General features: G+C 59.7%; 2 protein-coding genes across 11 annotated transcripts; one reads left to right on the forward strand and one right to left on the reverse strand.

Moving 5' to 3' along the window:
- Positions 1 to 2035: 2035 nt before the first annotated feature.
- Tmc8 (transmembrane channel-like 8) lies at positions 2036 to 12955 on the reverse strand. Of its 7 annotated transcripts, none has more exons than XM_013505973.1 (16): positions 12538 to 12955; positions 9446 to 9607; positions 9143 to 9291; positions 8716 to 8865; positions 8454 to 8536; positions 7891 to 8027; positions 7549 to 7696; positions 7145 to 7315; positions 6739 to 6878; positions 4883 to 5006; positions 4271 to 4368; positions 3970 to 4153; positions 3743 to 3873; positions 3501 to 3659; positions 3015 to 3093; positions 2036 to 2571 (listed from the first exon to the last, which is right to left on the reverse strand). In XM_013505973.1, the coding sequence occupies exons 2-16, from the start codon at positions 9604 to 9606 to the stop codon at positions 2287 to 2289; spliced, it is 2199 nt and encodes a 732-aa protein (XP_013361427.1). In that variant the 5' UTR covers position 9607; positions 12538 to 12955; the 3' UTR covers positions 2036 to 2286. The 7 variants fall into 7 exon arrangements, with proteins under 7 accessions (XP_013361427.1, XP_013361425.1, XP_013361426.1 ...); XM_013505971.1 differs by having other exon boundaries at positions 9446 to 9698; XM_013505972.1 differs by having other exon boundaries at positions 12398 to 12955.
- Positions 12216 to 25229, forward strand: Tmc6 (transmembrane channel-like 6). Of its 4 annotated transcripts, none has more exons than XM_005407388.2 (20): positions 12217 to 12362; positions 13581 to 13719; positions 13851 to 13981; positions 14086 to 14181; positions 14472 to 14630; positions 15858 to 15963; positions 16115 to 16208; positions 16335 to 16589; positions 16803 to 16981; positions 17992 to 18136; positions 18716 to 18871; positions 19227 to 19378; positions 19460 to 19639; positions 20225 to 20317; positions 20467 to 20542; positions 21061 to 21194; positions 21382 to 21558; positions 21698 to 21776; positions 23782 to 23849; positions 24898 to 25229. In XM_005407388.2, the coding sequence occupies exons 2-20, from the start codon at positions 13649 to 13651 to the stop codon at positions 24956 to 24958; spliced, it is 2412 nt and encodes an 803-aa protein (XP_005407445.1). In that variant the 5' UTR covers positions 12217 to 12362; positions 13581 to 13648; the 3' UTR covers positions 24959 to 25229. The 4 variants fall into 4 exon arrangements, with proteins under 4 accessions (XP_013361421.1, XP_005407445.1, XP_005407446.1 ...); XM_005407389.2 differs by lacking the exon at positions 12217 to 12362 and adding an exon at positions 13196 to 13359; XM_013505967.1 differs by lacking the exon at positions 16335 to 16589 and having other exon boundaries at positions 12216 to 12362.
- Positions 25230 to 26720: the final 1491 nt, after the last annotated feature.

Consider the following 26720-nt stretch of genomic DNA (forward strand, 5'->3'; position numbering starts at 1 on the left):
CTGGGTCTCTCCCCAGCCAGCAGGGAGGGGGATGGCTGGTCAGGATGCCCCTGCAGTGACCCCTGAGATTACTCACAGGTTCCTTCTATGGAGTCCGGGTGTTCCCCAAACTCTCCAGGCCCCCAATACGTATTATGTTCTATTATTTTTGCCCTTTGTGGGCCAGTCTCCTCTACAAAGGCCTTATGGGTGTGTCTGTGTTTCCTCGTGTCCTCCTGTTCCTGGAAGGGTCCCTTGGCCAGCAGACCTGGGGAGGCCACAGAGTACAGGCAGGGGCCCCTTAGGGCTGGGTGGGGAAGAGGGACCCCATAGTAATGGCAGCTTTGAGGGTAGCTCTGGGCACCCAGCTGTCAGGACTTTTAATCACTCCCTGAATCTTCTCAGGCCCTCAGAGAAGCATGGCTTCTTCCCCCTTCTAAGATGAGCACCCCAGCGCCAGCATTTAGTGAATTCCTGCCACTAGGCCTGTCTTCTTCATGGCTCCTATAGAGCACATGGGCATGCATGAGGCTGGCTCTCAAGGTTTTTCATGAAAGGATGTGACAGTCATTATAAAAGGCCCAGATAGCTGGCCATGGTGGCCCATGCCTGTAATCCTAGCTATTCAGGAGGCTGAGGCAAGAGGATCACAAGCTGGTGCCGTTAGTGACTTAGGGAGACTCTGTCTCAAAATAAAAATAAGAAGGGCTGGGGTATAGCCCACATGGGAGGCCGGGATTGCAGGATTCCACCTGGAGAGTTCTGATGATCCTTTCCCAGAGCTCCTGTTTCCCTCATGGTCTCACTGCCACCTCCAGAAACAGGACCTTGCCGGGCATGGTGGCGCACATCTGTAATCCCAGCACTCAGGAGGCTGAGGTAGAAGGATCGTTGTGAGACCAGCCTGGGCTACAAAGTGAGTTCAAGGCCAGCCTGAACTGCGTAGCGAGACCCTGTCTCAAGAAAGATAAAAAGGGGGCTGGGGATTTAGCCTAGTGGCACAGCGCCTGCTTGGCAAGCACGAGGTTGTGAGTTCAATTCCCGGTACTGGAAAAAAACCAAAAAAAGAAAAAAAAAATTAATCAAAAAAGATAAAAAAACAAAAAACAGAAACAGGACCTAGCATTCAGCAGCACTTACTCCGTAGTGACCCCTGGTGGTCATGGGAGGCCAGGCCAATGAGATTAGGTCAGTGAAGAGGGGCTGGACTGGTTGAGGCTTTAGAATCAGATGAGAAGCCTCCTGCCCTGAGGGTGGCAGGCAGAGCCACTTAGATGATATCTGCCCAGGCGGGAATCAGCCAGGCGCTGGTCCCCTGGCATAGCTGCAGGCTTTGCAAGCGTGTTTTGGGATTTCTTCTGCCCTTTCCTCTTTATAGTTCATGCCAGCTCCCTGTGAGAGTTGCCTGGGCACTTTAAAAGTCCTGACACCCTGCCTGCTGCCTGCCTCCCGCCCGCCCAGTCACCGAAGCGTGGGGCAGGGGCAGCAGGCTCAGGAAAGGGTCACTGAGCAGGTCAGGAATCCAGGGCACACCGCGGCCCACATCCCAGCCCTGAAGGTCATACACCTGCTGAGACGCACTCAATGTGTCACAGTGCAGGCCTGTTGATGCTGCTCAGACCCTGGCAGGGCACCTCGCAGCTTGGGAGGACAAGTTCTGCATAAGATATGGCATGGACCTGGGTTCCAGTTCTGAGGGCACCGTTGTTGCTATGGGCTGTCCACCACAGCAGCAGAGAACAACACCTCCCCAGTCACCCAGACTTCAGTGATTCTGCCCGCATAAGGTCAGGAATGCTTCTGAGCCCCTTTTGAGGCAATATGGCTTTGCAGCCCGCCTGCCTGGATTCAAACCCCAGCTCTGCCCCTGCTGGCTGTGGCCCTGACCTCTGCGAGCTTCCGGTCCACTCGTGGAAGGGCTGAGTGGGTGCAGCTGGAGGCACAGGGCCGCTCAAGGGGAGTGGAGGCCAGCTCTCCCCTTCCCACGGGAGAGGGCTCCAAGCTTTGTGAGGGCGCCCTTTGGTAAGCAACTTCCCAGCACTCCAAAAAAGACGCATTATTTGTGAATTGTGTTTATGGGTTACTATAATAATGTATTACGTGCACTATAAAATATTCAGTAAAAAATAGAAATTTTAAAGGGATGAGATGAAAAAATAGAAATTCTCATATGGTCTTCCTGCTGCCCCTGGGGATGTGCGGACCTCTTTGGGGAGCCCTGTCGGTGTGTGTGAAGACGGTCCTCTCCAGGAGCCAGGGTGAGAAAGTGCGTGCTCCAGGTCCAGCCGTGAGGCACGCCGAGTGGTGCTACAGCAACAGCTCCGCGCCGCTGGGGAAGCGGAGCCGGGGGCCGGGGGCCGGGGCACCGAGCGATCCCGGGTAGGAGGAGCTCAACCAGGGCGGGGTCTGTGTGGGAGAGTCCCTGCCGGGGTCCCTGGGACCCGGGGAGCCTGGGCTGGGGAATCCGGGGCCGAAGGACCTTGGGCGTGAAGTTCGGAAGTGAGGGGAGTCCGGGATCGGAGATTCGTTCGAGCCTGGCTCCTGTAACAGCCGCGACAGCTCCTCCACCAGGCGCCACTTCTCCTGGACTTGCTGAGGAAAGAAAGGGGCCGACTGCCAGCGGAGACTTGCTGCCGGAGCCACTGGAAGACTGCTGATTGGGTAGCAGCGGCCACGCCCACCAGGCTCGGTGCCACGCCCCCGACAAGACCCGCCCCTAACTAGAGACCAGGGTCCTGCCCCCAAGGTAACCAGAGGTCACGCCAGGTCACGCCAGGTCACGCCCCGTCAACCAGAGGCCACGCTCTTCAGAGCCATCCCCATCAGAGAACTGCAGGTCCGAGGCCACACCCTCATGGCAGGACCCCAAACCTAAGGTCATGTTCTTATCAGGTCCCGATCCAGGACCCTGGCCTCGACTGAGGATCCTCTTCTTTGCTTCCCCCTCCCCATCTACACCCCACGAGCCGAGCACCGACCTATCTCAGGCCACACTCCCTAAAGATCGGTGTCCCCCAAGCCCAGCAGACGCTCACCCACACCAGCTGCTTCCGGAGCATATGGATGGCCCTTGCATTGGCTTGGGACTGGCAGCAGCACACGACCAGAATGAGGCTTGGGGCAGACGGGATTCACAGTCAGTCACCCCTCCGACCATGGGCGCCCCTCCCGACTTCCTCCTTTCCTTAAAATGCCGTGCTCCTGGGGTTTCTCTCTGCACGACTTTTACTGGAGCTAGCTTCCTCCTGGGACCCTCTGCCCTAGTCCTCTAGCAAGGTACTAGGCTTCCTCAGTGGACCTAGAGACCCCAGGGCATCCTGGAATGGGGCCATAGGGTCCGCTTTACAGGGGAGGCGCCCCAGGCTCCCAGCCTTAGGGCTCCCACCTGGTGCCTGGGTCCTGCTCCCCTGAGCTCCCTTTCCCCTCCCCTGGCTTCTGTGTCCCATGAGATGGGCTGGGGAAAAGGACAGGACACCCTCCCCAGCGGCCCCTCCCTTGGTCCCTGCCACCGTGGTGGGCACCTGAGGAGGATGAGGAGGGGGAAGCCGAAGGCGTGAGAGCTGAGATAGTGGAGGGCACGCTGGCCAGGGGGCGGGAGCCGCAGAGCCACCAGTTCCTGGACCACCTGCCAGGGTGCTGAGTAGTTGGTGAAGAGGCCACAGTCCCAGGAGGAGTGGGTGCTGGAGAGATGGGGAGCGCGCATGTGAGGGTCACATGGGGTGGGGGACGCCCACCGGCACCTGCTCCAGCTCTCCCCCCTCACCTGCTGACCACAAAGCCCAGGGGCACCGCTGCCAGGAGCAGGCCTAGGAGCAGCACCAGCTGGAAGAAGAAGGTGGAGCTGGAGGCGCGGAAGAGCCGAGGGGACGACCTGCAGTTCCTCAAGAGGGTGTACTGGGGAGCGGCAAGGAAAGCAGGGGTCGTGAGTGCGGCTCGCGGAGGGAAGGCCCAGGGCTCAAGGCCCATGCTCCTCCCCGCAGGCAGCCTGACCTTCTTGATGTAGAAGGTGAGGAAAAGGAAGACGCTGTGGAGCAGGGGCAGCAGGGGGCAGTAGAAGAGGCCCATCCAGGTGACCGTCTGCCCCGCCACGATGTCCAGCACGTTCTTGGGCACCAAGAACTCTTCCCGGCCCAGCCAAGTCCAGAACCGGCCTGAGAACCGCTCCACCAGCAGCCTGGGGTGGGGAGGGTCCCGGTGTCCACCGGTCAAGAAGGACGTGGGGGCCATGGACCATCATACCAGCAAGTCCCCCAACACTCCTGTCACCCCATTCTCCCTCTGCTTGGCTCACCTCCGAGGCAGGGTGACGAAAAAGGCGAAGGCCACCGTGAGGAGGAAGTTGAAGATGATCAGCTTGTACAGCTCCTCACCCACTGAGTTTTCCCAGCACTGGGGTGCAGAGTGAGGTGCCCATCACCATCCTGCCCCCCCACTGCCCATGCCTTACCCACCCTGGGAGGATCTTTTGTTTGCTTGTTTGTTGTGTTTTTTGAGACAAGGTCTCACTGTGTAGTCCAGACTGGCCTTGAACTATGTAGCCCAGGTTGGCCTTGAACTCACGGCCATCCTCCCAACTCAAGGGCTCCCAAGTGCTAGGATTACAGGCATGCACCACTGGGAAGTGGCCCGGCACTGGGAAGATCCTGTAGCACAGGAGCTTGGCTAGTCTGACAAGACTCCATGGCAGTTAGAGCAGGAACTGCCTCCCAGGATGGCCACACTGCACGGTGTGGTGCAGGGGCCCCCCGGGGGTGTGCTGTTGCATGTGGCTCTGCTCACAGCTGCTCACAGCGGTGAGTCCTGGACAGGGACTAACGGTGCAGGGACAGGACTCTGCATGCTGTGAGGCAGGGCTTTGCAGAGGAGGAGGGGAGGGACAGGCCCCAGTCGGGCCAACAGCTACCTGATAGTCACAGGCGTTGTAGCCGTAGGTCTCACAGCTGGTCTTGTTTCTGCCGATACACAGCACGGTCTGACCCAGAGAGAAGGAGAACATCCCCAGGCTGGCCAACTTCAGCGCCACACACCTGGGGGCAGGGACTGTGTTGGGGCTGGGTCCAGGTATGAGGCTGCAGGGCTGTACCCAGGCAACGGGTATGGCTGTTATCTGCACGAGGCGAGGAGATCATGTCTTCCTGGGCCCCACCCCCTCTAAATCCAGAGCCCAGTCTCCTTTCAGGCTGCCTCAGCCACAGCACCGTTTTCCAAAGTATTTCCCTAGAATCCAAGTCTCCAGATGATTCAGAAGAAAAGAGTTCTGCTTTGAAATCAGTTTGGCAAAACACTGCTTTGTCTGGCCATCCTTCCTCCAACTCAGTTTCTGATTCTTTCTCTTGTTTTTTGGTACCGGGAATTGTGACCTCACACTCGCCAGGTAGGCGCTGTGCCACCGAGCTAAATCCCCGGGCCTTTGATTCTTTTTCATGTTCTTCTTCTTCTTGGTGCTGGGGATGGAACCCAGGGCCTCACATCTGCTAGGCCAGTGTCTACCACTGAGTTACAGCCCAGCGCTGACATCCCCACTTCTCCTGCCGCCTGTTCATGTCCTCGCTTTCCGACAGCATCTCATACAGAAAGGCCTGTACCACGTGTGCTCTCTGAATAACGTGCCAGAGGTTTGCATAGGTCTGATGGCCAGAAACCACCGCATGCACATTATCTGCAAGGGTGGATACTTCCAGTGCCTACATAGGGTTAAAAAGCCCAGGAGCAATGGTTCTGTTGAGGGAGGCTAGGAGGCGGGGGTGGGTGGGAGCTTATTTTTTTTAACCTTTCATCCATTTAGTAAAAGGTGAAAGATTTATACAACCTGAAGAGAACTTTCCATCCCTCTGAGCATTTTGAATTTTTTTTTTTACCATGTGTGCACTTATATCATATTCAAAAAGCTTCACACAAATGTGATGATGTGCATCTGTAATCCCAGCACTTGGGAAGCTGAGGCAGGAGGATCTTGTGAGTTTGAGGACCTCCTGGGCTACAAAGTGAGTTCAAGTTCAGCCTGAACTGCATAGCAAGATGCTGTCTCAAAAAGACAAAAATAAATAAAATAAAATGAAATGAAATAAAAAGGGCTGGGAATGTAGCTCAGTGTGAAGGCCTGAGTTCAATCCCAAATAATGCCAAAAAAGGGCAAAGTTTCAAAGGGAATTATAGTTGGGAGAAGCAGGTAGGCAAGAAGCAGGTGGGTGGGGGTGGCAGGAGGAGGAGGAGGACACCTCTGAGGATTTCGGGGTGGGGAGCAGCTTGGAGCTGGGCTTGCAGCGGTGCTAAGGCCAACAGACAAGCAGTGGCAGGGCCTGCGCGGGAGGAGGACTTGCATTTGAACCTGCACCCTGAAAGTGCCGTGAGATTGACCTTGGCCGGGGCACTTCACCCCTGAAGCTTCCGTGTCCTGGGGATGGGGATGCTCAGAGTGTGCAGATCACATCAGGGCTGTCACAGTAAAGGGCTAAGGCCCATGGGCCATGTGGAAGCTGTGTGTCCCGTGTGATTGGCTTTTGCAAGTGTGTGACACTGGCTCCCAAGACTCCCAGTGAGACAGCCCCTTGCTCCTCCTCAGCACTTGGTCCAGACTGTGGCTTCTTTTGGCGGTGAGGACTGGAAGGTATCAAACCTGGGCCCCCAAGGCCAGTGTCTTAGGAGTACCTGCCTGTGAATGCGGGGTTCTTCCCACTTGGGACCCCTGGTGCCAAGTGACCACGAAGACAGCAGCAAGACCCCTCCCCTGTGCCCACATGGCCCCCAAGGGGTGCTCACCAGATGAGGGTGAGGTTGACCTCGGTGCTAGGAGGGTAGTTCTCCAGCTGGACCAGGAACATGAATAGCAGGGGACCCAGGAAGTTGACCAGCGAGATGACCCCAGGGGGCAGGTACTGAAGCACCACGAATAGGGATTCCTGTGGGAGCCACGGGTTGAGAGGGCACCGGTGCAGGCCTTGTCAGCTGCCCACCCGTACAGCCCGAGGTGTAGTGAGGGGCAGGACTGGGATCAGTGAGCTCACAGCTGGGGACACCCACAGCGAGAGCCCATCTGACCTGGGCATGACCCATGGTCACGATGGCTTTGGCCTCTCTGAGCCCAGTTTCCTGCCTGGAGTGGACAAAGTCACACATCTCCTCCCTCAGCTCAGGCCAGGATTAAGGGAACGCCAGTTGCCTGTACCTCCTTGTTGTCCTGTGAGTACTTAGTGGCCCAGAAGATGGCGCTGATGGCCCCAACCACCAGGAACGCATTGAGGACATTGACTCGCAGGTAGCTGAGCAGGCGGCAGGCGCGCTGGGTGGGAGTGTCCCGCTGCACCTGCTGGCGGCGGCGGCTCTCCTCCAGGTACACCTGAGGCCGGAGGGTGGGGGAGGTCCTGCAGCACTGCTACGCTCACGCTCCTGTCACGCTCAGCCATGCTTATGGGTTCTCACCCCCCCCAGTCACAATGCCGGCACTCACACCATCACACACAGATGTTCTTACACGCCTGCACACATGTACACAGTCACGATGCTCCCTCGGTAAAATGCCCGTGCACAGGCACACACTTATACATTGATCACACCCACTCTTGCACACACCTTGAACTCATTGCTGATCTCGTGCTTCTTGATGGTGGCTGCTTCCTGCACGTGGATGCAGAAGTCCCAGGATGAGAAGACCTTGGCACTGAGGGGCACCCTGTAGTCCTGGTCCAACCCCGGCCTCTGCAGCAACCCTTTCACCATCCTGGGGACAGACACAGCTGTGGGGTCTCCACCCCCCAGCCTGGTCGTGGCCCCTCTCCTGAGATACGTGGCTGGGGACGTACGTGTGTGGTAAGTCTTACTGAGCAGGGCCAGCGACCTGTCTGTGAACATGGGGAGCCCCTGCCATGGAAGGAGGATGCCCTGGGAACCAGGCAGGGTACAGACTGTGCTCACCGCCGCAGAGTCCCACAGAAGCAGAGCAGCAGGCAGGCCAGTGGGCAGAGCAGGTAGGCCAGGCGGATGCTGTACGCAGAGCTGCTCTCAGGCCCCGCCCGGTATGCACCATAGAAGAGATAGGTGTTGTTGAAGGCCTGGGGACCACGACGAGGACAGCTGGGCATGGACCGAGTACCAGGTCCATGCTAAGCACTTGCCGTCATGAACTTGTCGCCCTCCTCACAAAAACCCAATTAGGTGGAAATATCCCCATTTTACAGTGGCAGAGAGAGGTTGGGCCACCTGGTCACCCAGCTTTGAGGAGTCAGAGGCAGGACGCAGACACAGGAGCCCACACTGGTGACCTCCTGGGATGAGCTGCTTATCCCAGGGGTCGCGTGTCCCTCGCACCCCCACCCATGAGAACCAAGGGCCACAGGCTGTGCTGTGCAGTTGCCACGCCTCTCGCTGACCGCATCACTGGTCCCACAAATCTGCGTTAAGATCTGGCCCTAGAAGCCACAACACCCTTAGGGGGCGGGACCTCTTAGAGGGGGTTCCTGCCCCTGGGGACCACTTACCCTGCCAGTTAAAACATTCCAAAGCTGATTGTGGAACCTTGGAGCGTAAGTCTGGGGCTGGTGGCTGCCGGGGCACTGGAGGGCTGTTGAAGGAGAGCGGAACAAGGAAGGGTCGCCAAGGAAGGAGTGACCCCTGGCCTTCCCACTCTGTAGCCCAGCCATGACAGTTCTTGTGCCACAGGCAGGGTCAAGGAGAGTCCAGGGCTGGCCATAAGCAAGGTTCAGCTGGGGCCCGGAGGGTCAAGGGTAACCCATCACTCACTGAAGTTCAGGGTGGGACTTGGGCCTGGGGGCTGGAGCCAGGCGAGGGGCACCAGCACGAAGTTGGCAGTCAGTAGCACAGTGAGCAGGTTGAGCAGCAGCAGGAAGCGGAGGAAGGTAAAGTAAGACCGGATGCCTGAGCCAAAGAGGCCTGTATAAAGAAGGCCAGACAGTGAGGGAAGCTGTCAGGGCCCGGGCTGGGACTCCCAGAGCCATGGGATATGGGTCCCCAGCTGCCCAGCCCAGAAGGAGCAGTGCCTCTGAGGGCCACCAGGGGGTGCTGTCACACACCAAAGCTGGAACCAGACTCAGGGCGCAGATGCGCCAAGATGGAGGGGCTGGTCTGTAGGGGTGGGATGGTGCCTGCCTGGCTTTCCAAGCTGGGCAGTGGGACTCCAGAGAGGGGAGATGGGGGACTGGGGACCTACCCCCGATCTCATACAGCGCCCCCTCCCAGAGCCCGAAGCCCCAGGCAAGCCGCCGCGCCGCCTCCCTCAGGCGCCGTCCCAAGGTCTGCTGTCTTTGCCGCCACCGCTGCCAGCAGGTCATCTCCACGCCCTTGGGCTCCCGCATCTGCCTGCGATGGGGTGTGATGGGAAGGCCCTGAGCCCTCACCTGCCCACCCCAGGCCCGGGAATCTCCTGTGGTTTCCCACCTGCATCCCACAGGGCGTCCTCCCGGACTCCGACCCCGACACCAGGCCTCGGCCCGTGCTCCTGCTGGGCACCCACCGGATGAAGCGCTTGTCCGTCATGGCATAGGGCAGTGAGCGCAGCGGTTCCTGGGAGGCACGCAGCCTCTCCATCTCTTGCTCCCAGAGCTCCTCAGCCTCTGGCGGCGGTCCTGGCCCCCTTGGGGTCTGCCCTGACGGTGCTGACCACTGGTGCAACATCCTGGTGGTAGGGGGTGGGGCACGGGTTCAACCTCTGCTCTCAGGAGGGACGAGGGACACGGGAACCAGACGGGAAGCTGCAAGGTCTTGGTCTTGATGTGCCCAGAAATGAAAAGAAAGTAGGGATCCAAGCTCAGTCATGCTACATACCTCAACACTGACACCAGGCCAGGGCCTCAGTCTGTCTATCTATTAAGTGGGGTGAAGGCCTACAGAGTGTAGGGAGATGGGGCTGTCACAAGGACAGCCACCTGCGCCATAGGCTTTGGAGGTCACCCTTTATTTATTTATTTATTTGTTTTTGTCTTTTTGAGACAGGGTTTTGCTATGATGTTCAGGCTAGCCTTGAGCTCACTTTGTAGCCCAGGTTGGCCTTAAACTTGCAGCAATCCTCCTGCCTCAGCTTCCCAAGTGCTGGGATTACAGTCGTGTGCCACCATGCCCAGCATGGGGGTCACCCTTTAGAGGAAAACAAGTCCTACTCTTCTCCATGTGCCTATTTGCTCTCTGGGAAAACACCTGGCCCCAAACCTCATAGGTTCCTGGGATCTCACATCTTGCAGCACCCTAGCTGTGGAGGTGCTGGGGCCCTTTCCTGTCTTCCTTCTTGTGGCCCAGTGCCCCAGGCCCGGACTGCTTAGGTTCCCTCCTGGGACCCAGATGAGGAGGCGTGGCTACACTGGGGGAAAGGAAGAGACCCCAGTGGCGCTCCAGCAGCTGCTAAGAATTCCCCCACACTCCCTGCCCTCACTTCCTCCACCCCACAGTTCCTCTGCACAGTTCATCCAGCTCACCTGGGGACCAAGGCGCCAATTCCTGAGGGAGCCCCTTCGGCAGACACCAAGGCGGAGGGGACTGTGAGTGAGCTAGGGTGGGGTCACGTGACAGGAACCCTGGCCTTCCCCAAAGTTTCCTCTGCTCTAACTGAAGCTGAGTGGCACTTCCTCTGGGCTGCGGGGGTGCGGGCAGCGCAGGTGAGAGGCGCATGCCGGTAGGCTGCTAGCCTTGTGTGAGTGGGTGGGGGTCCACCTCCTCTCCCTCTGGTGTCCCACAGGCCCCAGGTCCGAGCTGTGGCTTGCCCAGGCTGGGCTGCTGTCCACCTGGGGACCTGGCCCTGCGGGGCGAAGGCGGCGGGATGCAGGGCGCGCCCCTTATCTTTCTTCAGCAGGTCAGCCCGGAGAGTGCGATAGCGACACATGGTCCTCCGTTGCACTGGCTGCTTGGTGTTCAAAGCCAGTTATTTCTGAGCTTCCCGCCTCTGTGGCTTGCACCCCCTTCCACTCTTACACCCGGGCCCCAGTGACAGTGCTCGGGAAGGGCTCCACGTTTGACATTTAGGAACCGTGGTGGCCGATTCCTTGGCCCTGGATGCCCTGGGAGACCTCGTAGTCCGGCCTCCCTGCGCCCTGTGCACCTCCTTCAGGGCTGGGTCACTCCAGCTCTGAGTTCTCCTGGAGCTTCTCTGCCTCCCATGCCTCCTGGTTCCAGGCCCCAAGCTTGGTGCTGATGCCGGCACACAGCGGGAGGGGGAGCAGGGGACAGAGTCACAGTGCCAGCGTCAGTAGAGATGGCACATGCTCCAACTGGAGAGGTGGCTTTCAGGTTGGGCCTGGGGTAAGCCAAGTCCAGTGTGGGTGTGCACGGAGGGGACTGTGTGCCAGGGGACCTGGGGTGGCAGTGGCCGGGCAGTGCTAGAGCTTCACGCCAAGGTACTGAGAAGCAGCCTAAGGTTCCCCACTGGAGGACCTCCTGAGAGCTGCAAAGAAGCGGGGGCCCCAGCCCCTCCATCCACGTCTCGCTTCACGTTCCAGACCCGGTTCCTGTAGTTCATGGGCTCTGTTTCTGCAGCCTGTCTTTCCCGGTTCGCCGCTCCAGCAAGGTCCTGACCCCCTCTGCCTCCTGCTCAGTCAAGCCGCCCGCCTCGCGTCCCCTCCCCCTCCTCGGGTCCTTGGTGGCACGGGGGTCTCAAAATCGTGTCCTCGCAGAGCTGCCAGGAGGCTAAGGCTCATGCTCTGGCTGGCGTCTGAGACGGAGGAACCTCCCAGCCGCGGTTTTGGTCTCTGTGCGCTAGGTTCGGTGTCTGTCTCCTGGCTGTTGCGGAGCCCTTGGGGACTTTCACAAAGTGTCGGTCTGCCCTCCGTGGCGCCCCTCCTCCCCACCTAGCACACTGGAAGCCCTCAACTCCTGCTAGATAAACAACTCAAAGCACGCCTCGGAGCCCCACGGGAGGGGAAGATAACCGGGCCGGGCGGCGGGGGTGGGGCGCGGCGGGCATCCGCTGAGGCCTGGAAGGAAGGGGTTGCCCAGCCCGGTGCGGAAAGGCTCGCTGCGGGAGGCGCTTCGCAGCTATGTCTCATTTGGCAGTCTCTGCTCCCGGGAAGTGGGGAGGTCTGGAGTTATTGTCCCCTTTTGAAACTTGGGGAAATTGAGTCTCACAAAACCCCGTGGGCTTCCACCAGAGACCGCACAAATCCGGGAGCTCGCTCGGAGAACTGGGGTTAGATGCAAGGAAGCTGGCGGGCAGAGGGCACAGCCGCCGCCTGTGCCCGAGGAGGGGCGGCGCCGCCGCGGCGGGTCACGTGACCGTCGAGGCGCCGCCACGTGGGCGGGCGGTGCAGCGCCCTCCGCCCGGCAGTCGCCCCCGGCCCTTCCTCGGTCCCGTCCCTCGGGTGGAGAAGCCCGACCGCAGCTCCCGAGCTCCCGGCCCTCGCGGGGACGGGCGAGCGCCGCCGGCCCCTCCTCCCACTGCCTCCCAGGTGAGCGGCCGGGTCCCTGTGGGGCTTGTTTCCACCGTGTTTCCTGGGGCTTCTTGGCGCCCGAGTTCCTTCCGGGTTTGCCACGGAGGACAGGGAGTTGGGGGCGTCGAGGGGGACCCTGGGCGCAAGGCTGGGTGGCGCCCTTCCCGGATAGCGTCGGGTGGCCCCTCCCCACCTGGCTCAGGAATGCTGCACCCCGGAAACTCCGTCGACCCGGAAACTCGCCGCCCTGGCCTCGTTTGGGACGGGCGGGGGCTGTGATTCTTGTCTGCTGAAGTCCTTGGTGCCCCGGGAACCGCAGATCCCAGGCTTCCGCCTCCAGGCATCTCGCATGCCTTGGTGGAGGAGGATGTCGGGGAGGCCGGGGGCTGGGGCGCAGCTGCAGGGGTGGATGGGCGCCCCCAGCCTCGCGTGGCAACTTCCCAAGCCAGCTCCAGGCTGGTTCTCCTCTCCCCAGAGCAGCGGCTTGGATTGCGCAGAGCCTTGTGTGGGCACTGTGCCACGTCCAGGGAACTCCCCTGAAAGGAGCCACTGTCCTGATGTTGAGTCCTCCTGGGCTGAGGGCAGTGCCATCGGAGGATCAGCCAGCCCAGGTCCTGTTTTGGCAGAGTTCTTCAGCAGGGTGGTGGAGGCAGCTCCCGTCCACACCCTACTCCCGTAGGGTGAGCCCCAAGGCTGAGCCCCAGACAAAGCGCTGTGGTTCCAGTGTTGCCTTCTGACCCAGAGCCAGGACAAAGAGGCACTGTTTAGGCCCAGCCCCCGCCCCAGGGCCATTCTGCTGCGCTGCGCTGCGCTGCGCTGCGCTGGGCTCGGGACCTTGGTGTACTGTGTATGTGTGTGGGAGCCTTTCTGTCTGCTACTTCCGCAGGCTGGAGGAAGGGCTCGGGGGAAGGAAATGCTCTGGGGTTACAGGGCGGCCAAGGGGAAGGCAGCTGCTGTGACCTTTCTCCAACAGGGAGGGTTCCTGGGGCAGTGGCCTGGGAACGGGCCTGAAAAGGTCAGTATCTGAGGCACTCCCCTTCCCCATTTCCCAGGGACTGGTGCCCTGGAGGAAACGGGTTGGAACTGCAGGCCCCACACCCTTCCTTCCCCCTCCTCAGTCTATCCAGGGACTGCTGTCCTGACCGTGTTTGGCTGTGGGTAGCCTAGGCCTCCCGGGCCCTGGGCTATTTGCATGTGTGCTACCCAGTGGGTGCTGACTGTGTCCCTGCCTTGCAGATGGACAACACGAAGCTCCTGAGGCCGTGTCTAGGCTGTGAGCTGCCCTAGGTCTGCAGATCTGCTGGATGTGGACTGTGGTCATGGCCCAGCCACTAACCTTAGTTCTTGATGTCCCTGAGACCCCAGGGGACCAGGAGTAAGTGCTCTGGGGCTGGGGGCTGGCGGGCTGGCTTGCACCACCCTATCTTGACCTTCTGGAAGGGGGTGGGCTGCTGGGGCCAAGGCTGTGCCTGGATTCCCATCCCTGCTTCTCCTGCCGCCCCGCAGCCCTGAGCTCAGCCCCTATGAGGAGAGCGAGGTGCATGACTCCTTCCACCAGCTCATTCAGGAGCAGAGTCGGTGGGTGGCTGAGGAGGGCCTGGAGCTGCAGCAGGTGGCAGGAAACCTGGGGGCCCTAGGTGAGTGGGCATGGTGTGGAGGGGAGCTGTGATGACCCTTCTGGGGTCTGCAGGTGAGGGAAGGGCGGGTGAGGAGCCCGGTAAGGCATCTCCTTCCTTCCTAGCCAGCGGTCACCAGATCCTGCTGGGGGCCGAGGGTGGCCCAGTCTACAGCACGGCCACACTCAACATCTTGGCCAGCATGCCCAGTCGGACCATTGGTGAGCGGACCCTCTGCCTTCACACTGGCCTTCAGGTCAGCCCGGAGTTGGCCTGGGATTTCAGCTGAGCGTCTGTAGACCTGGGCTTGGGCCCTCCCTGTCTGCTGTCTAGGGGCCCAGCACAGCTCTGTGCTGGCTTCTAAAAATGACTCCAGAGTCATTGTCCCAGGGGTAAAAATAGGTTCCTGGGAATGCAGTGGGGCCAGAGGGCCTGGGGCAGGGCTGAGGATGGGGAGGCTGGCGCCGAGAACATTGGGCCTGGCCCCGCCCCCTGCCCACTGCCTTCCCAGGCCGCAGCCGAGGGGCCATCATCTCCCAGTACTACAACCGCACAGTCCGGATGCGGCGCAGGAGCAGCCGGCCGCCGCTCGGGCCCGTGATGTGCTCGGCCCGGCCCAGCCTCCGCCTTTACGACCTGGAGCTGGACCCTGCAGCCCTGCAGGAGGAGGGTGAGTGAGCCAGTCCTCCTGTGAGCCACGGCCTGTGAAGGGCGAGGTGGTGGGCTAGGCTGGGTGGGGCACAGGTGAGGCTGACAGCGTGGCAGCAGGTGTGGCAGAGCCAGGAAGCCCCTCCTCCTGCTGCTGCTGGAAGGTGGGTCTTGATGCCTCCAAGGGCTTGCCCCGTGCCAGCTATACACAGTAGGGTGATGCGTGTGTTCCATGGATGTTCTTGAGCACTGGCGTGTGGCCCACACCGGGCAGGGCTTTGGCATGCAATGGCGGTCAGAAGACCTGCAGTTCTTATGTTGCTTACTGTGTGCCAGTGAGACAGACATGAGTCACATGAACACGCAGTCAGATGGTTACAGCGCAGATAAAGGCAGCCAGGAGAGCAGCCCTGTAAGAGAGCTTCCTGAGAACCAGTCTAGCCTAGAGGAGTGACTAGAGTGGAGGGGGCATGTGCAAAGGCCCTGAGGCAGACAGTGCCAGGCTTGTCTGAGCAGCTCGGAAACCACTGTGGAGGGGCTGAAGTGCAGGGGAGACATGGCCCCCTGCTGGTGGCATTGGGGTAGTGCAGGGTGATGTGGGTTTTGGGGTCAGAGTGAATGTTCCAGTTTCCCTGTTTACTTTTCCATCTGGGCTGTGTTGCAGCTTCTTGAGGGTCACTTCTTATCTGCAAAATTGGGGTTAAAGTAGCACCTAGCTCCAGCCTCGTTGTAGAAGCAAAAGGAAGTGCCTCTCCATGCTTTCGGGCTTGGAGCTTGGCGAGGGCGGCTGTGGTTAGGAGGAGCTGTGCTGACCTCTGGCCCCTGTGTGGCGTTGTCCCCTGTGCTTGGCTTGCTGCGAACCTTTTAAAGGAGGGATTGCTCCTCTGGGTCCTGGTACTGTTAATGTTGAGGACCCAGTGTGCCCTCCTTGGGCCTCCTGAGCACCAGGGCCTTTCCCTCCTACACTCCTGGGAGCACCTGATGGAGCTGGGAGCGGGCTCTGGGGCTCAGCAGTTGGAGGCAGGGAGGGAGGACCACTGGGAAGAGTGGGCGTGAGCTGGGGAGCAGCTCCAGGATGGCCTGGGTGCTGGCCTGGGTTGGCTTCAGCTGGACAGGCAGGGAGGAGCACTCTGGGCTGTGCCCAGGCCCGGCCAGCTTCAGGGTGGACACGGTGTCTGGATGGTGGCTGCTCCAGCAGGGAGGGGTGCTGGGCATCGCGGGGCACTGACTGGTCTCCTCCCTCTTGCAGAGAAGCGAAGCCTCCTGGTGAAGGAGCTTCAGGGCCTGTCAGCAGCCCAGCGGGACCACATGCTCCGGGGGATGCCCTTGAGCCTGCAGGAGAAGCGCTTCCTGCGGTGAGCGCTCTGCAGCTTCCTGTGGCCCTGACACCCACTTCCTGGGCTGAGCTAGGTCGCCAGGGAGAAGGGTCCCAAGTCTGGGTCAGCAGCCTCAGGAGGTAGCTGGACCCTCCCTGGTCCAGGCACTGAGAGCTGCCTTTGTCTCCAGAGAGAAGAGCCGGATCCCAAGGGGGAAGCAGAGGGGCCAGCAGGGCTGTGGCAGGGTCTTCTACTGCAGCCGGCTCCGATACACCTGCGCCCTGGTAGGATCTGGGCCGGGGCGGCTGGGTGCAGGGGGTGTGGCTACAGTCTCTGCTAGAGCCGGGGAGTACCTGTGGATGACCATCTTGTTGTCCCAGTCTCAGAGCCTTCCACCACTGTTCCCACAGGCCCTGCACAGCCTGGGGCTGGCACTGCTCACCCGCCTGCACGCCTTGAAGCCCTGGCGCTATGCCCTGAAGCAGATTGGAGGCCTGTTTGGCTCTAGTGTGCTCTCCTACTTCCTCTTCCTCAAGACCCTTCTGGCCTTCAATGCATTGCTGCTGCTGCCACTGGTGGCCTTCTTGGTGGCCGTGCAGGCTGCCTTCCCACCTGAGGCGCACCCTGTCCCCCGCTGCACAGGGCTGGAGCTCCTCACAGGCGGGGTGAGGAGTCCTGGGGGCACCATCCACTCCTGCCTCGGCCCTTCTGCCTCACTTGTTACAGCTCCCTAGGGCGCCCCCTTCTGGCACTCCAGGGGCCTGCAGCCAGCTCCCCCTTCTCCAGATGTCTGCTCCCCTTAGCTGTTTCCAGGTGCCCCCATGGGGTGGGAGGGCCGGGGAGGGGACAGCCCCTGACCTGGCCCGGCCTCCTCATAGGGCTGCTTCACCCACACCGTCATGTACTATGGCTACTACCGTAATACCATGCTGAACACGCCATGCAGCTCCCCGCAGTGCAGCCCCGGAGCGGGCAGCCTGCCGTACAATATGCCTGTGGCCTACCTCTTCACTGTGGGGGCAACCTTCTTCATCACTTGCATCACCCTGGTATACAGGTAATGCCCTGTGCCACCTGACCTGGCTCTGAGCACCTCCCACCCACCCATCCATCCATCCGTCCTTCACCCATCCATCTGTCCATTCACCCCTCGTCCACCCTTCACTCGTTTATACAGCTGCCGTCCATCCATCCATCCATCCTTCATTCCTCTGTCTAGCCATCCTTCTTCTATTCCTCCTTTATTCGTCTGTCTAGGTACCCACCCATCTCTTGTCCATCATCCTTCCATCCTTCATTTGCCATGTATTCACCCATCCGTCCATCTTTTCATCCACTCACCTGTCTGTCCAGCCATTTGTCTATCTACCCATCCTTTTATTTGTTTATTTATTTATTTATTTATTTTTTGGTTTTTCTCCGGTACCGGGAACTGAACTCACGACCTTGCGCTTGCCAGGCAGGCACTTTGCTGCTGAGCTAAATCCCCAGCCCCTCTACCCATCCTTTTAGCCACCCACCCATCCACCCATCTTTGCATCCTTCATCTACCTCCCACCCATGCATCTAATACTCATCTACCCACCCATGCATTCGCAAGTGTTTGCTGTGTCAGCTCAGGGCAGGAAGGTTCCCAAGTACGATGCCTGCGTCAGAGAAGCTTGCTGTTCGTAGGAGAACATAGAGCAGTGAACGGGCCAGGCCCATCCAGGATTCTGGAGGTGTTTGTCCTGGTGTTTCCGGAGCAGTGGGATGGGGAGGTTAAGCGAGGGGGCAGGAAAGAAGGGGGTGTGCTGTGGTCACTGGATTATGCAATGCAGGGCCCTGGCATAAGCCCAGAATTTGCCAGGCTGTGTCTGGTGGGAGCGGCCAGCGGTGCCAGTGGCAAATGATGCCTTGGCCTGTCTTCCTTCCTGGCCTAGAGAGGCAGTAGTCCACAGCAGGAGCCTGAGGGTGCCGGTTGGCAGGGGCCAGCAGGAGAGTGGGAGGAGGCAGGGCTGTCCTGTCTTCTTCCTTGGTGTCTGTGCCCTTGGGCTCCTCATTTACCGCCTTGTCTCTGCTCCCCAGCATGTCCCACTCTTTCGGGGAGAGCTACCGGGTGGGCAGCACCAAGGGTGTCCACGCCATCACTGTCTTTTGCTCCTGGGACTACAAGGTGACCCAGAAGTGGGCCTCCCGCCTCCAGAGGGACAATATTCGTACCCAGCTGAAGGTGAGTGGTAGCCGGCCTGGCCCCTCTTTGCCCCAGGACGTGGCCGGCTGCTCCGCTTTCTGAAGGGAGGCCCAGGTGGCCAGATGTGGTCCAGAGGGAGGGAGAGAGAGTGTCTTCTACCAGCTGGCCTCAAGGTCCAGAGCCCCCCTGCTCCTGTCTTGAGGTCCTCAGGCTCCAGCTGCGCAGAGTGGCCATAGTAGCTTCATGGGTAAAGACGGGAGGAAACTGAGGCACAGAAGTCAAGTCTTTTGCCCAAGGTGACAGTGCGAGCCAGGCTGATCTGGGCTTTCATGGAAGCTTCTGTGGGAGGCAATTGTCCTCTGCACTGCAGGTGCTCCTGGTCAGCTAGAGGCCACCCACATCCGGGAGACAGGCTGAGTGGGGTCTGGTCCCTGGGATCTCCTGCAAGGCTGGGTCTGCGAGTAGGGGCTGCATGCCCTCTGTGGGGTGGGGAGACGAGTCCGGCAGGGGAGAGAGCTGGGCAGCCGCTGCCGTCCTTGCTGCCTGTGTGTCGGGTACGTGTGTTGTGTGGGTTCCTTGCGTCCCACAGAGCAGGTGACAGGTACATGTGTCCCGCAGGAGCTGCTGGCCGAGTGGCGGCTGCGCAGGAGTCCCCAGAGTGTGTGTGGGCGGCTGCGGCAGGTGACCGTGCTGGCGCTGGTGTGGCTGCTGTGCCTGGGGGTTGCGCTGGGCTGCGCAGTGGCCGTCCTCACCTTCTCAGAGGTCACAATCCAGGTGCAGCAGGGGCTGGCGAGGGAGGGAGGCTGGCCAGCCCTAAGGGAACATGCCCCGGGACTCGAGTCAGCCCAGGCCCCACAGCCTCCCCGAGGCTGGGCTGCAGCCCCTTCAGCCTCTTCCTCACCTGCCTTCCACCTGCCCCACACCTGGCCCTCTTGCCCTGCTCTTTGTTTTGGTTCTGCTCCTACTTCCTGTGTGCTTTGAAGCTAGGCTTGGGGTAGGTTTGACTCATGGGAGACAAAGGTGTGAGCTCCCTGCTTCCCTCCCACCTCCTGGGACCCTCCCTGGGGTCCCTGTGTCCCTTTGCAGTGGGCTGCCCTTGGTGACCGCGGCCCTGCCCGCTCCCCTGCAGAGCCCCGCGGCTGCTGGCCGGGAGGCGGGGCTGCTGGTCCTGCCCGTGGTTGTCTGCCTCCTCAACCTGGCTGCCCCCTACCTGTTCCGCGGCCTGGCCACCCTGGAGCAGCACGACTCCCCGGTGCTGGAGGTGTACCTGGCTGTCTGCAGGTGTGTGGCCGAGCGGCGCTGTGGTGTGGGGCTCCCAGGCTGTCCCCAGCACCGCTCCCTGAGCCTCCTCCCCCGCCCCAGGAACCTGATCTTGAAGATGGCCATCCTGGGTGTGCTCTGCTACCACTGGCTGGGCCGCAGGGTGGCCACCCTGCAGGACCAGTGCTGGGAGGACTTTGTGGGCCAGGAGTTGTACCGGTTCCTGGTGATGGACTTCATCTTCGCGCTCCTTGACTCACTTTTCGGGGAGCTGGTGTGGAGGTGAGAAGTCCAGGTGGCTGGACGGCCTCGCCCCATCCTCCTGAGCACCCCCTGGGAAGGGCAGGGCTGGGCCTCCCCCGTGGGTGCATCAGAATCCTGCCCCTAAAGGTCAAAGGTCGTCAGCCCCAGGAGATGCTTTTAGAGACAGGATGTGAAGGTTCCCGGTGATGTGTGTGGCAGCGAGTGTCTTGCCTCAGCTTTGGCCTCAGTCAAGGAGAAAGGGAACAGGAGGAGGAGGGCGGAGAGGAAGCAGAGGCGTCCTGCAGGGGGCCTTCCCTTTGGGTGTTTCTTATTCCCTTCTTTCTGTGTTTTCTTTGAGAATGTATGAATTCACTAATGACTTAAAAGGCTTTTAGAGAGCAGTGCGGCATTTGAAGCTGCTCCTGGTGATCAGTCAGGTGTCTCTCCTGCCCAGAAGGCCGGGAGAGGGTGCTGATTGCAGGCCCCAGCCCTTGGGTGGCCCGGAATGGCTGCTGTCTTTCCTGATGTCTGGGTACTTGTGCCAGAAGTGGGTGGCCCACCCGGGTGCCTTCCCAGGTGGGGCTGAGGGTCAGTCCCAAGTGGCCGACGTCATCCTTTTCTCAGGCTCATTTCGGAGAGAAGACTCAGGAGGCGGAAGCCTGAGTTTGACATTGCGCGGAATGTGCTGGACCTCATTTACGGACAGACTCTGACCTGGTGAGAGCTCTGCCTGCCTTTGCCCCAAAGCAGCCCGGGGGATGAGCCTGTGGGCGGCGCCCCATTCCACCACAGAGGTGGTGGGTTCTGAGCGGGTGAGGGATTGGGCGGTCGCCTGAGTGTGCTGTCTCGGGCTGTGGCCTTCCCAGGCTGGGTGTCCTCTTCTCGCCCCTGCTGCCTGCTGTGCAGATCCTCAGGCTGCTGATCCTCTTCCAGGTGAAGAAGGTAAGGCCCTGCTGGAGGCAGGAGCACCTCCTAGGCAGCCCGAGCTGGCAGCCTCCCAACCCCACAGTGCCAGCCCCTCCTGGGCCCCCCATCTTGGGCAGGCTGTGCCCTCTCAACTGTGTGCTCAGGGTGGGAACTAGAGACCCTGGCCCACGCCCTGGTCCTCCACCTCCTCAGCTACATGGTGGGGACAGTATTTTCAGGGGGCTGGTAGAGGTGACATTTGGGTCGTGTTGGGTGCACAGCCCATCTGAGTGGCGTGGCCCTGGGCACCAGCCTCAGTCTCCCCTCTGTGAAGAGGCAGTAGCCTCGCTGGCTCTTTCCTGCCTGTGCTTAGGTTCTGTGAAGGTCGCCTTCTTGCCATGGCTGGTGTGGTTCCATGGGGTGTGCGGAGTGTGGTCCCGAGTCCCTGTCCTGGCCTCCAGCCTCAGGGCCTGGCTTTCCTTCTTGAAGGTCCTAGGAAGGGGTGCCTGGGGGCTGGGTGTGGTGGCAGTGGCACAGCACAGCTTTGTCCCCAGGCGAGCCTGATGGCCAACTGCCAGGCACCGCGCAGGCCCTGGTTGGCCTCACACATGAGCACCGTGTTCCTCACATTGCTCTGCTTCCCTGCCTTCCTGGGAGCTGCCATCTTCCTGTGCTATGCTGTCTGGCAGTGAGTAGCTGGCGGGTGGGGATGCAGGGATGGTGTGGGTGGGAGGCCGGTGTTACCCGTGCCGTTCTGATTTGCTGGGACAGTGCTACAAGGGCCTGGGTTGAGGGTTCTGCGGGGGTTGCCTTTGCCAGGCTGGGAGGGAGCTAGGTGGAGGGGCTGTGGTGCTGAGGTCCTGGCCCTTTCCCAGGGTGAAGCCCTCAGACACCTGCGGCCCCTTCCGGAGCCTGGACCGCATGTATGAGGCGGGCACTGTGTGGAAGCGGCACCTGGAGCAGGGGTCACCTGGGGCCCCGTGGCTATCCTGGCTGCACTGGTACCTGGTGGAGAATACCTTCTTCCTCTTCTTGGTGTCGGCCCTGCTGCTGTGAGTTCTGGGCGGGTGGGGACCTCCAGATCGAAGACAGTCGGGTGGGTGCTGTGAGCAGGGGGCACAGGATCTTGTCCTGGGTCCTGCCTCACCCTAGCCCTGCCCAGGCCACCAGCCTGATTGCTGTCTCCCATAGGGCGGTCATCTACCTCAACATCCAGGTGGTGAAAGGCCAGCGGAAGGTCATCTGCCTCCTCAAGGAGCAGATCCGCAATGTGAGTGCCTCCCCTGCTGCCTCCTGCTGAGACAAGCCTGTAGGAAGCATCAGCTATTTTAGGGCGTGTGGTCCTGCTGTGTAGACAGTGTCTGGGAGGATTCTGAGACACTGGACTTCCCGGGGGACACATGGACCCTGGCGAGTGCTCTCATTTGAGGTGGAAGTGAGGTGGAAAGGGTTGGGATAGTTATTTAAAAATCTTAAATGTATTTATTGCCTTTTTGGTTTTGGTGCTAGGGATCCAACCCATGCCCTGCACATGCTAGGCAAGCTCTGTGCCACTGAGCCACACTCCAGCCTCCATTTTTATTTTTTAAAGGATCTCGCTATGTAGTTTATGCTGGCTTTGAACTCACTGTGTATCCCAGGCTGGCCTCAAATTTGTGGTGATTATTCTGCCTCAGCTTCCCAAGTGCTGGGATTACTGGTGTGCACCACCATGCCCAGTTTAAAACATTTTGTAAAGAGAGGAGGTAACACTTTCTACAGCACAGTGTCAGCTTGGCCCAAAGGAATGAGTGGTGGAAGGAATTCCCAGTGGATTAGGACATCCCTTCCCAGGGTAACCCCCTCCACTGGCCCCCTGGGTGCTGCATCAAGCTGGACATGGGTTTTTTCCTGACTGATCACTCGGACGGGCCCCCTTATGGGACTGTGCTGGTACACTGGAGGGTGGCCTTTCCAGGCTTTGTGTCCACAGGGGTGGGCAGGCTGCTGGGTAGGAATGGGCTGGTGACAGCAGTCCCTAATGGAGGCTCTGGCTCCACCTCAGTACGCCTTGCGGTGTCCTTTCCTTCTGCCATTTGCTTGGCTCCTTTGGGGTTTCTCCACCAGGGCTGGGCTGGGACTTCTCCCTGCCAAGCTGCAGGTCTTAGAGGTTTGGTGCTGGTGTCCGCTGCAGGCTGGTGGGTGGGAGGCTGTCTTGTGCCGCTCTAGCGTACTGGTAGGACAGTTGCAGTTTTGCCTTCACTTTTCTGGGGTTGCAAAAACTGCCGTCCAGGCTGACCCTACCTGTGGTGTCTGCCCCTGGGTTCCAGCAAACGCACAGCCTCTGTCACTGTTAGCAGCTCACTGGGAGGAGGAACGCTGGTGTTGCTGCGGAGCCTGGGTTCCTCCTCATAGGTGTTCTCAGCAGTGCTGCTGGGCCGAGCCTGGTCACCAGGGGCCCAGAACCAGCCCACCTGGCCTCTGTGCTTCAGGAGAGGTGCTCCTGCCCAGCCCCGGACTGGTGACCGCTGACAGCCTGGGGTGCCCCCATGCGTGCACCAGATCCTGTGCCAGATGCTTCGTATGCTTTTCACATTGCCTGAAGAGCAGGGGACCTGCAAACTCACTGTTCCGTGGCAAGGGCTGGGTGCAGGCTGCTTATCGCTGTCGGAGGAGCCCATAATTACAGGGTCCTCATCAGTGACAAGGGCAGGAGGGTTGGTGTTGTGATGCTGGGATCATCAGCCATTGCTGGCTTTGAAGAGGAGGAGGTGGAAAGGCCAGGAAGTGGGTGGTCCCTTAGGGCCCCTGGGAGGAATGCAGCTCTCTGACACCTTGGATTTATGTCTTCTGACCTTCAGACCCAAAGCAAATGTGTAATGTTTTAAGCCACACAGTTGTATAGTAATGTGTTACAGCAGCCACAAGAAACGTACACTAACTCCCCAGCTTGTATTATCACCCTCTATCAGATGGTGGCACCGAGGCCAGAGAGCAGGCAGTTTGCCCAAGACACAGGTCGTAAATGGCAGGGCCAGTTTGAAATTTGAGTGGAGCTGTCTCTGGGGCCCTCACTGTAGCCGATTACATTTCCCTTTTCACTTTAGCCACTAGGAAGCTTAGAGCCACAAATATGTCCATTTTCTGCCTTTCGGTTTTTCTTTATTTTGGTGCCTCCTTGACTTAACTTTTTTGCTACTTGTGGTGTTGAATATTGCTCATAATTTCCCCCACTTACATTGTGGAACAGGCTGGCTCTGCAAGGTCAGTTCTGTTTTCTCTTCTGGCCTTTCTAGGAGGGGGAGGACAAAATCTTCTTGATCAACAGGCTTCACTCTGTCTATGAGAGGAAGGAGAGGAGCAGGTAAAAGGCCAACGAGGGGCTGAGGCCTGTGTGGCTGGATGGGGCCAGGGCTGCACAGCCGGCCTCCCACTCTGGGACAGCTGCCTCCTGGTGGACTGGGGAGGGAAGCTGTGGGCGGTGAGGGAGGGGAAAGTGGAGATGGAAGAGCCCTGCCTCTCGCCAGCATAACTCCAGCCTTGCCTTTCTGCTCTCATGGTGCCATCTGCTCCCTAAGGTGAAAGCTGCGGAGGGGAGACAGCTCAACTTTCTGACCGAGGCATGTCGAGCTGGCATGTGTGGCCTGGACAGTGGGAGGGTGGTCTCTCATTTCCCACTGCCTGGCAGGAGACACAGGCTCAGGCACACACTATTGCGAGCACTTCTGTGCACACATGGGCCTGGTTCTTCCCACCACCCGCACCTGCCTAATGAAGCTGGCCGAGGCCGGCCCTGAGCTCATGTCCGCAGGTCCTCGCTGAGGCTACCAGGGCTCTTCCCCAGCAGCAGAAACTCAGAGGCAGCCGTGGGTTGCCAAGGCCCTCGCTGCACTTGGTGTCTGAAAGCATCTCCCAATGAAGTCCTGATTCTGTCACTTACTGAACAAACACTTGGGGCCCGAGCTGGCCTCAGGGACCCCTAGGTCTAGCATATGGCCCCTGCCTCTGGGCCCCATGGAGTTGCTGCCAGGCTCTGTGCTCAGTTTCCCTGTGTGGAGAAAGAATCCAGGGAACCTTGACTGTCCGATATGTACATGCTGCTGTTGGCTGCACCCTGTGAAACTGCCTGGGTCTCACTGCTTTGGACCATGAAGGCAGCAATTTCGTATGGTATAGCCCCTTCCCCCAAGCAGACACATCCGGTGAATTTGGGGGTACTGTCTCCACTTCAGCCCCCTGCCAGTCCTCTACTTTCTAGGGTCCTCAGCCTGGTGAGCCCAACAGTCTTGTCAGGGACTTAGAATGCATCTCCTGAGAACGGATGCCAGGCATGGGCCACTTGGAGGTCCAGCTCTGCCTGTCTGGTTGGAGGGACGTTGTTGGACCCTTGCTGACTTCCTTCCCTCTGGCAGGGCTGGTAGAGCTGCGGAGGTTGCAACACCTGCCCTGGTTCCAGATGCTGGGGACAAATGATGGGACAGCAAGGACCCATCTAGCACCCCCACCGCTCTCAGTGCCACGGCCCTGCGGGCAGAGACGTGGACCTGAGGCCCCAAGAGACACCAGGGTGGTGCAGTGACAGCTTCTACTGTAGGCTGCAGCTGGGCCAGGATGGAGCTGTAAGGGTGGGCAGGTGGGCTTGGGTTCCCCTACCGGATCCTTCCTTCCCCTGCCCAGCTCTGCCCTGCCCTGCCCTGCCCTGCCTGGGACTTTTATTTATTCCAATTAAATGGATTTTGCAAAATGGGTTTGTTTTTTGGGAGGCTGGGCCTGCTCACAGCACCTCTTACTCGTATGGGAACCTCAGCCAGGAGTGGGACCCCATAGGCTGGCCAGAGAGGGCTTGAGTCCCTGTGGGCAAGAGGGACAGGTAGGTGATGCACAGGGAGGGAGGCAAGTTTAGGGAAGGACTCCGTGGGGATCATGTGAGGGGAAAGCAGTGGGCAAGCAGAGGGCCTGGAGGTGGGCAGAGGCTGTTAGATGCCTGGGGGTCTGGCCTGGCAGGCTGAGCTTGAGCTTGTGGATGCTCTGAATTAGTGGCTGCGGGAAGTGGGTGCAGGGAGTAGGGCACAGCTTGTCTTCACACCGAGGGGAGAGCGGCAGGTTCCACCATTCACCCCAGGTGGGAGCAGGTGTGGCCGCTGTTAGCCATACCCTGCTGGCTGTGCTCCCCAGTGCTATCCCCCCTGGAGGACAGTCTCGGGGTGCTCTTGTGCATTGTTGCTGGTACTCACCAATGTACACTCGACTTTTGTGGGCCTGTTGTTGGCAGTGGGAGGAGTTTCCTGGCCCAGCATGGCTGATCCAGCCAGGGGGTGCTGTGGGACTTCTGCAGGCAGCTGGTGCTGGTTGAAGCTGGGTGGGCAGTCCAGAAAGTGAGCGGCTGACCTGGGGCCGGGGGCCAGGCCCACCAGATGCCTTTCTCTCCAGTGGTGGATATGCGGGGGTTGTTGCTGGCGTCATCAGTCTTGGTTTATGTCAGCTGCCTCAACTCCATGGGACCAGGACAGAAGCAGAACCCTCCCAGAAGTTTTGTAGAACTGCTGTTTGCTGGGCCAGGCTGTTGCTCCTAGCGACTTCATCCCACTGGAATCTGGGCGTTGCTGTGAGGGCCAATGCAGGGGCTTTCACATCCACACGAGCTGGCAGTGGAAGAGGGGGTCCTGACGATGGAGCAAAGCTGAGGTTCTCTGGAGCCACTTCTGAGGCTGCCTGTCAGTGTCCGGCATGTTTTAAACTTGCTGGCTCCCAGTTCTATCTCTGACTGGTTCTGTTCCTGGATTCACAGTGTGGCCTTAAGATCCTCTCGCTAGAAAATTTGCCTATGACAGCCCGTGTGGTGCTGAGAGGGCTGGGGAGCCCTGTAGGGCTGGACTGGCTGGATGGCCTTGGGTATGCTCTGTGACCCAACTCTGGTTCCTCACCTCGTGGGGCCACTGCTGCAAATGATACAGCTCCTGTAAGCACTTAGCACCATGCCAGCAGAGATTTTCTGGTTTTTGTGGTGCTGAGGATGGAACCCAGCACCTTTTGCATGCCAGGCAAGCACTTAGACACTGAGCTACACCCGCAGTCCCAGCACTTCAAGTTTTGCTTTACAAAGACAAAGAAGAATGCATGCTAAATGCCAAGTGAGACGAACTCAAGCCTCAGAAATTGCAAGCTGCTCTTTTGGAGGGTGGGAGGTTGACAGCGGTACACACTTCAGGCTAAATGGCAAGGCTCTGCTATGCCA

This window comes from Chinchilla lanigera, unplaced genomic scaffold, assembly GCF_000276665.1.
Source record: "Chinchilla lanigera isolate Chin_1 unplaced genomic scaffold, ChiLan1.0 scaffold00105, whole genome shotgun sequence".
In the NCBI taxonomy this organism is placed as follows: domain Eukaryota; kingdom Metazoa; phylum Chordata; class Mammalia; order Rodentia; family Chinchillidae; genus Chinchilla; species Chinchilla lanigera.